The sequence below is a fragment of the Folsomia candida genome, unplaced genomic scaffold, assembly GCF_002217175.1.
Source record: "Folsomia candida strain VU population unplaced genomic scaffold, ASM221717v1 Fcan01_Sc011, whole genome shotgun sequence".
NCBI classification, from domain to species: Eukaryota; Metazoa; Arthropoda; class Collembola; order Entomobryomorpha; family Isotomidae; genus Folsomia; species Folsomia candida.
Window position 1 is genome coordinate 766,613 of NW_019091203.1, and position 15,853 is coordinate 782,465.

Sequence of the window (15,853 nt, forward strand, 5' to 3'; positions counted from 1 at the left end):
ATGATAAAAACGGTTCACTGACTTCGAATTTTTTGAAGGATTCTTATTTTAAGTAATACTTAAGATTTCCAACTTCAAAAACTGTTAAAACCTGGAGGCATTTTTTTGAAATTTTTCAACTTGAAGATGTACAAATTTGTAGTGCTGAATTTTACAACGAATTCCCAAAAGGGAGGAATGACTAAACATGTGCCGATCGTGACGGTTTTTGCGACGAGTCATCAAGTTCTACGTTAAACCTCGTATTCAGGACAGATTTTTCTCCCGAAATCGCGGTTCTTCTCTTTGTATTAAATTATACCTTTCCTCGTGTTACTTTAATTTCACTGCAAAGTTTACCAAAATACGAGTATTTCCTCAAGCATGTTGCAAGATGTTATTTATAGAAGTTTCCCGTTTTTTGCTAAACCTTTTTACTTGGGAAATCCGTCCTGAGTAGTAGGCTTTACGCAGTCGTATTAATGTTACAGTGTAACAAACCTCTCATCCTGGCACGAAATTGGTCAATTTGATTCATCACTTGACACAGTGACCCCGCCCCAAAAGCAACCATTACACTGGTCGGAATGACCGTGGAATACAAGGTGATGTAAAACATGACAAAAGTTCGCCTCATGTGCAACGAATCGTATGCGGACGATTCCCTAGGTGTGAATAATTCTCCTATTTTTTCTTTAATTAAGAGGAAAAATGTGCTCAGCGTGTAGGCCGGCAGCAATAGCGACGAAAACTTAATAATTGCCCCCTTTAAGCGGTAACATTTGTTTGGAAATATTTGTCTTTCTTGCAACAGTACTCGAAAGGGGAGAACTTTTTGAAACAGGGCGACGTATTTCGCCAGAATTTTCCATAATCCTGGCGACACAAGGTCACTCTCTCGATAGAGGAAGGAGTCATAAAATAAGACGATTTTACGTAGGGCGTTACGAAATTCGGGGTGTGACAGCATTTCAGCAAAGTTTTGGCACAAGAAGTCCTGGAAAACTTGCCTAAAATAAATCACTACTGGCCGGAGTACTTCTGTACGTGACTCTACCTGCAGAGATACTAACGGGTATTACCGTTTAGCCTTGTTGTTGCAATGAAAAATTTACCACTAACAATAAGCAGGTGGTACGTGGCTATCTGTATTTTTAATGCGCCTGTTTTTGCTTGTGGAGAAATTTTAAAACAAATTTTCGGCCAAGGTCGAAAATCGGTTTTTCGAAACGCTGCCACCTCTTTAAAAAGTAATCACAATCGTTGTAAAAAAAAATCTAAAGGGTGTTAATAAAGTCCGATCCCATTTTTCCTATAAAAAAGTGAAGGCTAGTATAAAAAAAACTACCCGTGATACTTACAAAAAATGTTCGACATATTTACCTTAGTATTTGGTCTTGTTACCATTTACTTTAACCATGCCCTCAACTCTTTGTTTAAGGCTCTGTGCTAATTTTTCCAATGTGTCTGTGGGAATCGAATTCCATACATCTTGAACTTTTTTTACTAGCTCTTCCCTCGTCCGGGGTTGTGGTTCTTTGTATACATTTTCCTTAAGTATGGACCACAGGTTCTCCAGGGGATTCAAATCTGGGCTGTTTCCGGGCCACACCCCCTTGCTCCAGACCGTTGAAACTTGCGTCTTGATGAGACTCAAACTCGCTTTTGCTGTATGGGCTGTAGCACCATCCTGCATGAAAACTATTTTTCTTTCATTCGAAAATATTTCCTTGTTCCCCATGCTATCGAAATAGATAGGTAATATTTTTTCCATATAATACTTTGCATTGACTGTTTGGCCTTTTGGTATGATATGTAGAGGAGTCACGCCACGTGCACAAAATCCACCCGCTACCATAACTTTAAGCCCGAATTTTGGGACTGCTCTTGATGGTACATCCGATTTGTTTTCTGTCCTGTAACGAACATTTTGTTGGTTCAATTTTGGATATAGCTCAATAATAGATTCGTCAGTCCAAAGGATGTGACTGCGCAATTCTTCACCAAGTCTTTTTTCACTCAAATGGCCACTTTTCTGAAGGAGTTCTCCAAATTTCAGACGGTCATCGATATTTTTTTGTGACATGAGAGGTTTTTTGGTTAGTTTGTAAGCTGTGTGACCCCACCTCGTAGATTTCACAAATTTTTGCACGGTCACATAGTTAATTTGCTTCTTCTTCTCTTTATAGCGTTTTGAGTCATTTAACTCCCTTGCACAATTACGTAATGAACTACCGGTTTTCTTGTAAAGTCTGTTTTTAATCATTCTCTTTGTGGTAGGTGACACCTTTCTGGGTCGCCCGGGTCGCTTTTTGTCGTGGACAAAATTTTTGTTCTTCCATTTCCAAACAGTTCTGCGGCTGCAGCCCAATTTTTGCACAATTTCTGCAGGTTTAAACCCCTGCTGATGCAATGTTTGTATCTTAACTCTAAGATGCTCATGACTTACACGTTTAGTTGTTCCTCCCATGGTAAAAATTTGAAATAAATAACTTCAATGGTTCAAAAGTTCCAGCTGAATTTGTAACAACCGCGCTCCAAAAAATTCATGGGATCGGACTTTATTAACACCCTTTACTACCAGTTTGTTAGCAAATTATTAACGAATCAATACCAGTACGGAGTTGAGATACGTAAATCTACACTGTGTAACTGACCCTACTATATTTATACCCTGTAAATCTGAGTTTTAATGATTTCGTAAAGAATTTCAGATTAAAATGACACAACGGAGGACATACATAGCTGTTCACGGTAGCCAGTATTTGCAAAATAAATGCTCGAGTTAAGGACAACACAAGAGAGGAAGGAACCAATTCGAGTTGGAAGAATCGGTCGATAGTTAAGTAGATATTTCCTTTTGCTTTGAAACGTATTAAAAATTTAAATCTTAACTGAATAATTTCAGATATGCAAATGGCGTACGTAGGATAAACATGATTATATTAGTCTAATATTTTACAATGTCATGTTGACGTACACCAAAGTAAGGAAAACCCCGGGGTTTTGATATTGAAAACCGACGGGTTGTCGGGGTTTGTGGGTAAACTGAGCAAGGGCTTCATCTGTTAAGTTGTGAAAACAATCTGCTTTATCAGAAATTTCGACACAAATCAACTTATTAGATTTCACTAACTAGTTAATTTGTAGAATGGTTAATAATGACCGATTACTATATCTTATTAAATTTGAAAACTCCGACTACCCGTGGATATTGCTAATATTGCATACCCAAAATCCGCAAAACCTCAGCATATCCAGTCGTGCACACCTCCGAACCATGGACTATATTTAGTATTGGTTTGTTTTCATTCGTATCATATCATGCATGTAATTTTCTTCAGAGCCTTAATCTAATTCAATTTCAGGCAAACAAAATAAGTCCGCAAAATAACTTGATTCGATAAACAAAGTCTATATGTACATGCGATACGATGCGATCAATTATTAAGTCAATAAAAAAATGACTCCACGCCAAAGATGGATATTGGATTTGTTCACATTTTTTCTTAAGAAATATACAATATGTATGTACATTGAAACTTAAATCTTGGCGTAACTGTTTAAATAAAAAACAGCATTTTCATAAACACCTTATTTGAATTAGGGCGAACATAGCTAAAATTGCATGACTGGGGAGTGCCACGATTTTATAATAACGCTCCCACAAAATTAATTTGCAAGTGCCGCTTAAATTCTACATTGATACAACAAATCTGCACAGTATGATGATAAACAAGGTAAAACAAAGAAAATACATCAACGGTCTACTTCACCTTCCCTCATACTCACAATAAGAGGAGGAAATCTATCGTTTGCAGCGTACAAAACTGCTGGATGATCAGAGGTGTCAGTTCATCTACAAAATTAGTGCCAAACCATACCTTTATGGGGCACATGGATTTTAACAATTTCCTCGTAACCATTATTCCATCCATATCGATGTTCACATTTCCAACCTGCATCCTCATCTTCCTTAACCACGCTTTACTTTTCGAATAAACTAATCCCGCTCCACCAAACCAGACTAAATTCAGAACAAACGCATCCGCAAATATGGCCGAGACAAAGGCCAAGTAGGTCAAGTTTACGGTGTCGTGATACTTAAGGAATATCAGAGACGCCATGATTTGTATGAGCGGACCGACATACGCACCCGAGGGAAAAATACGGTTTCGAACACACAGATTAACGTAGGCTTGTGTCACCTGTAATTTCCGGTACTTTTCTATCTCCTTTTCATTAAAAATAATGATTAACTGCTCGTATAAAACTATGATCCCTGAGAGGAGTACGTACACAGAATAGAACAGAAAAACTATGCTGACAACTACATAACGTAAGATTCCAGGGGGGCAAGAATAATTCGAGTGACGATGTTGAGCAGGAGATAAAAATGCCAATAATCTGTGTTTTCTTGTACATGACAGATATTCTCAGGAACAATTAGTGACCCGAGGAAGGGTGATTGGCAGGGTGAAAGTAGCATCAAAATTCCAATCGCGGAGGGAAGAATGATGCAAACTCCATCCGTAATTGTGTAGACGATATCGATTATATTGTAGAATTTCGGATGCGTTCCACTCCTCGAGGTGAAGGCTGAATCTGAAAAATATTTTCAGAATTCTTCATATTAATTCATTGTTCAATAAATTCACTACTCAATCAATCATTATTCAATAAATTCATGAACAATGAGTGATTAATTTTCTCAACATTTTTGAATGAATTCGTATTAAATTAACACGTATTTATTTTGTATTCATGATGAATGAACGAATACTTTTTTTTATTTTTCATTTTCCACGTTACGCTTAATGTTGAGAAATCCATTTAAGATAGCGAATTTGAGACACAAACTAATAAAACTGAAGAGTAAGGAGTATAAAAAGTAACTAAGAAATTTCGAATTTTGAATAAATGAATAATGAATGAATTTCATTGATCGAGGTATTAAATTTAGCAAATTTTGAATGAAAAACTGTTTTTCCACAGACATATTATTATATACATAAATGAGTATGTACATTATCCAACAATTTGAAATAGAACTACACTCACAGAAAAAACGACACCTAATTGACACCATGCCGGTGTCTATATATGACTCTACCGGTTTGGTGTCAAATTGACACGGCGCGGTGTCAATTATGTTGCACACCGTTGCGGTGTCAACCCAACATACCGTTGTGACAACACCAACACCGCGAATGGATTAGAGGTTGTGCTCAGTTATGTTGCTTCGACACTGCTAGGTAACGATATGTGTGCATTTTAATATATGCATGTCACCACCCGGTGGCAAATCGTCCCCGGATTGTGAAAACTGAACTACAACTTTTAGCAACAAATATTTTATTTTACATTCAACAATATTAAACACTTAAAAAATTAATCACGTATTTCAAACATATTCACAACTAACAAATTATAACACTCGCACATATCAAATAAGATTTTTGTCTTCATACCTTATCCACTTTTAAAGAAAAAAGCTTATACATATGTACTTAACACGGTGATAAAAATATGAGTAAATCGTTAAGTTTAATTAACTTTGCAAAAAAGGCGGGTGGCCAATCCTTACTCGTCGGATCCCTCGTTGGGTTCAGTGTTGAGTTTCTGGAAACAATAAGTTTTCAAAATAAAAATACACATAGTAAAATAATTTTAATTAAATGAGGGGAGATTAATATATGTTACAGATTTTAACTCACCTGAGTCAAGAAATTTGAAGTAGTCCTTAAACTTATTAAAAAACAATTTTTTCCATCGAAATCAATTGAACACACCAATTAATTTATCCATTCTGCTGACTTTTTCGTGGAGGAGGAAGGAAAATGGCCGCCAAGCAGACCCGTGCACAAGGAAGAGACTGACACAATTTGGTGTGAAGTCCAACTTTTGCTACTGCGGTAACATCGCACCGTGTCAATTCGACACCATTGCAGGAATATCGCTGATACCAGTAGCGTGTCAACGAGTTTTTTTTGCTCAGTGTCATTTTTCCACAACGGTTTGACACTATTTAGTGGAATTGAGGTTGACACCGACGGTTGGTGTTAACGAAATTCTTAGTTTTGTTACCAAGTTGCTAAGAGTGTACTTGCCATCATCGTCTTCATCCATGTCACAAATTGCGCATAAAAGCTGAACGCATGGTGGATCTGCTTTCCACTCGCAGCGCATAACGAAAATTGTGATGTACGGCAACGTTATTAAACTTCCTTGCAGTACGTCTTGCCAATCCGTTCTTGATCTGAGGATTTGTCCAAGTTGCAGAACTGTGCAAACCAAATGGAGCAAGGTGCTCAACCTTGCAAAAAACTGAGCCCTATTACCCGCCGACGTTACTTCATCGGTACTGTGATTATAAGTATAGTGCAAACATTGAAGTTTGTCTGTAACGTGCAAAATACGCTTTATTAGGTATAGCCAAATTTTAGAAAAATTCATTTTTACCCACAAAAATACATACGTAGCAGAATTTCAACTGAATCTGTTAAGATGCGAGACTGAGCAGGAGTAATAATGGTTTTGCTTGTTTTAAATTCGACTACTTTGTCGGATTAGGCTTAAGTATTACCGTGCTGGACATATTTACTGATTATTTGCACACTCTAAGAAATGTTATCACCAGTTAATCATGAATTCAAAAGCGAGGTTATTCCACCAGATGGTGCCAATACGATACTGCATGGTTACACCGCATGGAAATAATCCACCAATAACTCGATGCTACTTGTCACCACGCAACAACAAAATGGTAAAAAGACACAAACAGAGTCACATCTATTACCGGGATTTTTTAGAGTGTATGTACATATCTTAATGGTTTCTATTACATTGGAAAATCAACACAATTTCCCAAATAAAGCTATCTATTCATTGTTTATAAAATGTTTTCATTTTACTAACAGCTCGAAAGGTTTGTACAGTCTGAGTAACCTTGGGTTATATAAATTTTGCAAGATATATCCATTTATTATTTCTCCTGGATAATTTTCACTCGATTGTATACGTAAATTCTGCTATATAAATATAGTCGACACCTTCTATTTCCATAAATTTAATAAATTCCCACATACCGTAAAACCTCTATTTATAGCCCTATCCCGTGCAGTTCATTCCCACTGTTTCCATTAGGGAGAGCCCAATGGGAAACAGTGTTGGGAAAATGGGAAGGATTCCCCATCACTTTTCTCAAATACGAACCCATTGATTCCCATTCGAAATTTTAGCAGAAAAATTCCACTTCGGCATATATGATATCGGTGAACAGTATCCAGTATGATAATATAATATATGAAAACCATCAAAATTCCCTTTGGATATCTTAAAATAAATCCCAGAACAAAAACAAAATATCGACTATTAAAAATTCAATGTATTTATTTATACAAGAATCCAATTAATAAATTTTATACTATTCTTAATTCTCCCCTACCAAGTTGAGATACTCCTCAACTCTCGTTTCTGAATCATCGGAATTCGAACGACTGAATTCCGGCGACGTGATCGTAGAATTTCCAGCCAGACCTATGAGACGATTCATCTTCTTTCTGGCATCCCCAGAAAGTGAAGCTTATTTTCAAAAGTTACCCACTCAACAGTATTTGGCTTCAGGCCGAAAATTTCCGTTATGTAATCTATAAAAAACAGTACATTTTCTTTTAGGTTTTTTCATGTTTTTTTAACCATAAAGATCAATAATATGATGAATATCAAGCTCACCCTTTAATGCTTTAAATCGGATAGGGTCGATACATCTTCGAACGTTGTTCCGAAAAGCTGGAGACGGCTTTCCAGTGAAGGACGAGTTGGCAATTTCTTCGAGAGTGAAAATCTCACCTTCGAAGATCAATTTGCGGGAGAAGAAACTTGGTCGGGAGACACAGCTAAGTTTAGCCAATTCCAGAAACGATTTTTTAACAAAGATCCCCGGTTTGATTTCGGTCTTCTCAGCTTCCTCAAATTGTGTGTCTGTCGCTGGAGTGATTTTTCTCATCATCCCTGCATAATAATTTTTAAAAATTAAAATAATAAGTTAAGGGCCTGGGAGAAGTTGCTTAGAAATCACGTCAACTTTGACGATAAAATTCAGCAATGCACAAGAGGGCAGATTTTTTAAATTATGTTTAATGCGTTAATCATATCTTTAGATTTTACTTGAATTTTTTTTGACGATCTGCCCTCTTGTGCAGTGGAGATATTTGGTCGTAAAGTGAGGACAAATTGGCTTAGAATTGCCAAATTAATGGCAGGAATTTATTAGTTTAAATAAATTTTAAAAAACAAACTTAGGTGAAGGACGCGCTTAAAATATTAAAACAAGAAGCATTACAAAATGTCATAATATCGTTTAATATTTATTAACTTTTACTTCACAGTGGGCCCAACTTTTTCATAATAATTAACAATAAATGTAACTAAACTAACGACTTGATTAATAAATAAGTGCACCGTTACAGGGAGAGTTACTAAAATATGCCAGAACATGAACAAATTTCCTCTATAACAGGTGTCGCGATTTATTGAAAGATAACCAATCACATCTTGCAAGCTTAATATACAAATACTACGTATTTCGAATAATTGTTCCAAATGCCTGAAAGTATAGCTTTTCTCCTGTATTAGTTGGGCCCACGGTGAAGTAAAGGTTAATAAATATTAAACGATATTATGACATTTTGTAATGCTTCTTGTTTTAATATTTTAAGCGCGTCCTTCACCTAAGTTTGTTTTTTAAAATTTATTTATTTAATTATTTTTAGTGATTTGTGAACTTAAATGCATAAAATAATATGCAATTATCAAATCTTAAAAGTTGATAATTCTCCTGTGGGTGGATGCGTGGTATACTAAAGTAATACCCCAGTGGGTGTGGACGTTTGGTATACTTATTTAATCCCCCAGTGGACGCTTGGTATACCAAATTAGTCCCGCAGTGGGTGTGTATGCGGCCCTACTAAATTAGTCTCCCAGGGTATGCATGCGTTAATATTTGTATTTCATGCAATTTGATCGCTGCTAATTGTTTCAGCCAAATATGCTAAACACACCTTACATTTTTCCCAGATAAATTAAATTTAAATTAATTAATTTAAGATGGCAGGAATTGCATTTTGAGTATCCATGGAACAAAAGAAACAACTTTTTTCAAAAACTTGAGGGACTTGAGGGAAACTTTTTCAAAAGCAGTGACAAAACCAAAGCTTTTGAACGTGAGTGTGTCCCATAGAAACGGTGTCAATTAATTGTGGTCGTAACCTAACAGAGCGATAATAATCTTGGGGCCCTGGCAATTATTGTTGCTAACATAAAATCAAGTAAATCTTCCCCCGGGCCCTTAAATAATAATGTCCAAATTAATAGCTAAATGTTATAGTGGAAACAGCCACTGTAGTATCAGCACGGTTGATTTTTGCTGGTATCAACTAGGAAATAAATATAGACGAGCAATAAATTTGACACTCGATGACAATGCATCTAATCAAGTGATTTATTTCATTTCATTCATGTCTATTACCTGATCTGGGTTGGAAATCTCATCATCTTGAGAACGTGAAATTAAATGCGACCTTTTATATCCCGTAATAGTTTCCGGTGGTGTTTCCTTTTCAGCAAAAGATTCGTTAGCAGCAACAATAGCTAGTCGGCTTTCCTCCTTTCTCATCGCCCTTTTCTTGCCTGCAAACGTATTTTGAGTATTTTAAAAAATGAGTTGTAGCTAATATGCGACTAATACTAGTTCAAATAATTAAATTTTTACTCACCAATTGCGATTATTTTTGCAATACATACTTCATTTTTCCACTTGATTCTGACTGACGTGCCGATTGGTTCTTGGTCATTACCTTCACTAAACTCTAAATCTTTCAACGACACAGTCGAATATAAGTTTTCGTCCTCCCAACATACGACGGCGTGGGTCATGTCACCGCAGGTATATTTAAAAGAATAGAAAATTGACCAGAGCGAGTAATTTAGGCTGACCAAAGAGAAACTAAAAAAGTATGACGAGGAGTGAATTCCAAATATGCCGCTCAGTATTTATCGGGGATGCTTGATATATTTCATGCCTTTTCGTCTAAATCCAATATGATTAATTCAGATGGGATATTGAGTTTTGTAATGCAAGTATGTTCCAATCAGATCCCGTTGACGTTAGCAATTCCATTGGGGACCTAGCAGTCATTTTCCTGTATAAAAATTTCCAATTGGATTTTTTACATGAAATGCATATATGCATCACATCTTATTGGAAATATACTGTAATCATAAGGGATCCGTAAGGATCCATCTACTGTTCAGATTCCCCAATGGATCCCAAGTCTCAGAAACGCACGGGATTCTAATTATAGCCGGTCTCCAAATATAGCCGGGTCTCGAGACCAAGATTCCAAAATTATAGCCGGGTCCCCAATTATGGCCGGGTCTCTAACTACGGCCGGTTTTGTCCGCTGTGTCCCCGTTCATAGCCCATTCAAGAAAAATGTTGCACATTATGCTAATCAAAGAATAATTTGAACTACTAATTTTTACCGGTTAATTTCAAGTTAATAATGGAAATAATCATGACAGAAAATTAAAAAATAGAACCTGCTAGACCTCGTTAAAAAATTAGATTTAAAGTCAATGGGTTGCTGATGGCGTATCTTGCTAAATAAGAAAACTAAAATTGAGTCAACATGAATTATATGTGATCTTAAAACATCTAAAATTTTGGGCGGAACAAAATTTAGCCGGGTCTCTAATTTTAGCCGGGTCCGGGACCCTCCGTTTTTGATTTTAGCCCCGGCTATAAATAGAGTATTTACGGTACTTATTTAATTAACCTGTTTCAGACTGTACACATAATACTAAAAGTTTATTAATACAAATATGTAATTCCCCCTGTTTAATTAACAGCTTGCTTATAACGAACTCCAAAAATAACTGCAAAGTGTGGACGATAAATTCGAACCGGTGCTGATTTTATTAGAATGTAAATATGACCTTTTACACTCCTTGTAAATGTTACGATATGTAATTACATAACTCGTTGTTTGTGGAGTTGTTTATCCTAAAGGACTACAAGAATCACAAATATATAAATACATTGTCAAACTGGGTATCATTGTTGTATAACCAACTCAATTTCACGTAATATGCGATACTTTTGCTTGCGAATAGTTTTAGTTTATAACAATATGTACAAATGTATATATAAAATAAATGGAATTCAGAAAGTTTTTTTTAATCAAAAAATTTTTTACATTGCCATTTGACATTTTCATTACAATTTTTACAACTAGCAAGCTTTTATCTACTTGGTGTGTATGCGTGAATGATCATTTTTTTCAAATTCGTGAGGGGATGAAAATAAGTAGCTGCACTCTTAAAAATAATGTTACCCTTTAGAAAATTGTATGCACAATGAACTCTAAATAAAGTAAACCATACTAAATCGGAAGTAATGTTAATTTGATAAGGAGTAAATTCTCCTCTAGATTTGGTACGGCTTAATTAGTAAATACATACATACTTACATGTAAAATTCACCTTTATAAAGGGTACCATTTATTTTAAGAATGTGTTCTTGTTATGTCGATAAATCTTCAGATAAAAATGTATACTCGTTCCAAGAAAAAAACAACAATTTGGCTGATCGTTTACTTTTCCATTCATTCATGCGACGTGATTATTTATATCGAATTATAATACTTGCCTGACAAGCAGGAGCATCGTAACCTCGTCATGTTCGCTGTGCAATGAGTAGACCAATTTGGCCAATGAGGACAACTCTTCACCGACAGAATCATTGATTTTGATGCACCTTGGAAATGTTGTAGTACTAGGCGAGTCTAGCAAAAGTGAAGAAGGATATCATTCCGTGGCCCCATTTGCGACTCAAATGTGCAAAAAACTAAAAATACCCTGTTTTGATTTATTAATAAATCACAAATAAATAGTTCTATTTTGATCTGATTTTCGTAATTTAAGCATTTTTGTGATCTTAGCTTTATCATGTCCCGTAACGAGCTAACTTTATTTGAAATGTCATTTTTTTCGAAGGTCAAGAAATAGTCGAAAACACTTAGTTACCAAAGTAGATGCAATTTAATACGCAGTTTCAAACCACTTTGAGCAACTCGCATACATAAAAAATGCAACTGAACCGATCGATTCAGTGTTGCAGGTTGCATTGGAGGTCACGAAACCAGTTTATCTTTCTATTTACACAGATAGATATTTAAGGAATTGAGGAAGTGGTCTAGACATTTTTTATGATTCCTGCATAACTTCACCTCTTACATATGTAAAACTGGGTTTCCAACCCCTCTGTTCCCAAATTTGCAATATTCGTCCCTCTAAAAATCGAAATGCGAAACAGGTTTATTGCCATTGACTTTTCTCGATTATGTTAAAATAAGCCATACACAAATTTAGACCAGGAATGTCATTTGCAAAATTGGGCCCGACTTGAGTTGACCTCACTTTCTGCTTCTCGAAAAGAAGAAATTTTTTGAAGAAACTTTCAGATTTAAATTCACATTCATGGAAAACTCGTCCCTTCTGGTAAATGAATGTTTTAAGTTACTTTAACCTGCGTCGATTGATTGTTTAATACACCAACTTTTATTGAAACAACGAAGTGTGCACTCTTAATTGCTGTGAGTGAATTTTTTCACGCAAAATGCTTAAATTATTTTGGACAGTTTAAAAAATTGTGTTTCCCCTTTTGAAAAGTAAGTTCTGTCTGAAAAATAAATTTCTTATTTATGGATCTTGATCGGACTAATTTTAAATCGTTCAGTTTCAGAAATAAGCGGACCCGGATTATTGCTTTGGAAAGAATGGACATGTTTTCACCCGTGGAGGAATTTAAAAAAAAACAAAATATCTAAGGAGTTTGCAAGACGCTATAACTTTCCGAAGTTTAACCCGATTACAAAAATTAAACACAATTTTCGTGCAGAACTACTTCCCTGAAAATATTTTTTTTTTAATTTATTGAAGGGTTCAATATTTTATATTTTCATACAATTTCTTAGGTTTTAAATTTTTTGAAAATTGGAGGTTTTTTGAAAGTGGATTTTCATATTTAGAGGGAAGTTATTGTGAGCAAAAATCGTGCTTAATTTTTTAAATCGGGTTAAAATTCGAAAAGTGACAGCGTTTAAAAAATCCAGATTTGGGCTGAGACTGGGTTTTTTTCCACCACGGGCGAATATATTTGCATTCAGGAAAACGAAATATTCCTGGTCCTCTTATTTCTGAGCGTGAACAATTTCTGTCAAAATAGAAGATAACCAATGAAATTTTGAACTTTTCGACAGGGAAACCCAATTTCTAAGATTCTGTAAGGTAATTTGTATCCAAAATTTACACACGGATCAAATTAACTTTGCAACACTAACCTGCTTACACTATATATTTACGGGGAAAATTTGTCTCAAAATGTATTTACAAACAGTGTACAGGTTACAAATGATACATATAAGATGAGTTTAAAAAAAATGAATCAAGATGAATCTCAATTGAAGATGAATAAATGATCTGAAAGTTTCCCTGACTTAAAGGTATTCCTACTTTTCGCCATAACCCCGCACATCTCGGTATCCCTGCTCGAGGAGGAGTCTTCACCTATTGTGCAGTTCCAAGATGTCAACACCACCTTGGGGCACTTAAGTCCAGGGCTGGTATCCACGCTGGACGGGAGCAGAAATCTGGTTCCATCACATTTCAAGTATCCGTCCCTTTAAGAAAGGAACTTAATCGGAATTTTTTCTCTTTTCAGACCCTCCGCCAACAGGCCCGCCGGTCCAGGCAGATCAACTACTGTGTCAATCTCCTCAACTACGCGGGAACGTATTACCCTCAGTCGGAAGTTTTTCCAGGGCCCCCGCAACAAAGGCCACCCTACCCGCCCAATCAGTATCAGTCCCCGTGGGGAGGATATCCCTACCCGGTAAATAAACAAATTTTGTAACACTTCTATCCTCCCAGCCAAAAAAAATTCACTGCACCACGGGTTTTGGATTTTACTGGGTTACAAATGAGTAACATCGAACCGTAATATTTAAGAACTATACATACATGCACGTTGCCTGGGAATCTCCCAGTTGGACATTAACCCGAAAAATTAAACGTCAGATTTCAGGAATTAATTCAAGTGAAATTCATCCTTTGAAAAATTATTTTTCAACTGACCAGAGAACATACCGATGTGTCTAACGAGTTAAGGTCGACACTTATACCAAAATGACCACAACAAAAAAATTTCCGTGTAAAATTCACTTTTCGTCACGTTGTGACGATATTTGTGACGAGCGCATGACCATCGGGTTGCCAGAGAGGGAGAGGTCCGCCCCTGAAATCAGATCGACCACAGAGAAGCGTCGTCGTCTCCACGTCTTCAGACATTTCGAATTCCTTAAAATTTTGAAAAAACTGTGAAATTTAGAAGAAATTTAGAAGAAATTTTGATATTTTGATGAAATTTTGAAAAACTTTTTGAAATTCTTAAGAAATTTCGAAATTTCGAAAAAAATCGAAATTTTTAAAAAAGTTTTGAAATTTTGAAAAAATTTTGAAATTTTGAAAAAATTTTGAAATTTTGAAGAAATTTAGAAATTTAGAAGAAATTTTAAAATTTTAAAGAAATTCTGAAATTTTGACAATGATGAAATTTTAAAATAATTTGAGATGTGTAAGTTATTTGAAATTTGAAATCTCTGAAGACACCATGTGTTCGAACTGATCGTTCAGCGGCCGATCTCTTCCTCTCTGGCAACCCGATGGTCATGCGCTCGTCACAAATATCGTCACAACGTGACGAAAAGTGAATTTTACACGGAAATTCCTTCAGTGTGTTTAATAAGTCATTTTGGTAGACCCTTAATCGTTGGACACCTCGTATGTTCCCTTGTCAGTTCCATAAATTTGGAATATTATTCTACCTTAAAGATATTAGCTTAACCTCTTAGCGAAGTACACACATTTGTGTAGTATTTTATTTTTCCGTTGACGACGAAACACACAAATGTGAGTACTACAGAAATTTCCTGGACGCCAAAATTTCTTTAAAAAAAGAATATTTCTTCGGTATTTTGAACCGAAACTTTATGGTGAACAGTGAATTTTTTTTTCGATATTTTTCTTCTAAAATTTTGAAATTTTCCCTATATCGACCAATGTTAAAAAGTGGATTGTTCGTGTTTTTCGTCAAAAGAACTCGAGTATTGAACTAGAATATAAAAAGGTTCCCCAAAATTAGTTCATTATATCGTCAAACCGTTTAGTTTAAAGTTAAACCGTGGGATTCACCAACTTTGCAAATCTATTTCACAACAATTCCACAATTTATTCATTTCGTCTTCATTTCCAATTTCCAGCAATACGGTCCCAGCAACTTGGATAAACCTTGTGATCAAAGAGCTTCTATCGGAGCCTACACTTTTACGTCGAACTGCCACCCTCCCAGCGAGACCGGCCCCGCCACTTGCCCCAAGTACAGCAAGACTAAAGCCGTCTACACGGGCCCCAATCAGTTTCTCAAGGGCTGTCCCGCAGGTTTGATGGGTTACTGCTGTTGCTGGGATGTGGGTGGAAACATTTGTGAAGAAGTCAAATAATAAATGATACATGTATGTGCATATTTTACTGTTTGTGTGGTTTCATTTTTCAAATTTCCGTCACGCCGTGGGAGAAGAGAAGGTTTATTTTATTCTTTTAATCGCACATACCCCCAGTCTCACCTAAACAATCCTGTTTAGGATTTAGTTTACACTAATTACATATTATGGTGAATAAATATGACCGTAGTAACGTTAGAAGTAGCTCACCCTGTCAGAATGATTGAGACAAAACTTTGCACCGAAGGTGTGGA

General features: G+C 35.9%; 1 protein-coding gene across 10 annotated transcripts; it reads left to right on the top strand.

Moving 5' to 3' along the window:
* The first annotated feature begins 12,413 nt into the window (after positions 1 to 12,413).
* LOC110855085 lies at positions 12,414 to 15,622 on the top strand. 10 transcript variants are annotated; one of them, XR_004835794.1, is made up of 6 exons: positions 12,444 to 12,540; positions 12,618 to 12,635; positions 13,302 to 13,329; positions 13,545 to 13,694; positions 13,763 to 13,933; positions 15,360 to 15,622. XR_004835794.1 is itself a non-coding variant. In XM_035855649.1 (5 exons), exons 1-5 carry the CDS (start codon positions 12,520 to 12,522, stop codon positions 15,597 to 15,599), a joined length of 600 nt encoding a protein of 199 aa, XP_035711542.1. In that variant the 5' UTR covers positions 12,450 to 12,519; the 3' UTR covers positions 15,600 to 15,622. The 10 variants fall into 10 exon arrangements, 2 of the variants coding, with proteins under 2 accessions (XP_021959204.1, XP_035711542.1); XR_004835788.1 differs by having other exon boundaries at positions 12,416 to 12,710; positions 12,779 to 13,329; XR_004835791.1 differs by having other exon boundaries at positions 12,416 to 12,710; positions 12,779 to 13,324.
* Positions 15,623 to 15,853: the final 231 nt, after the last annotated feature.

Bases quoted from the DNA above. Each gene is read 5' to 3' on its own strand.
- LOC110855085 (XM_035855649.1), top strand. From the start codon at position 12,520: ATGGAAAACTCGTCCCTTCTG. The intron at 13,695-13,762 runs GTTCCATCACAT...TTCTCTTTTCAG, and splicing joins TGGACGGGAGCAGAAATCTG to ACCCTCCGCCAACAGGCCCG. The intron at 13,934-15,359 runs GTAAATAAACAA...TCCAATTTCCAG, and splicing joins GGGGAGGATATCCCTACCCG to CAATACGGTCCCAGCAACTT.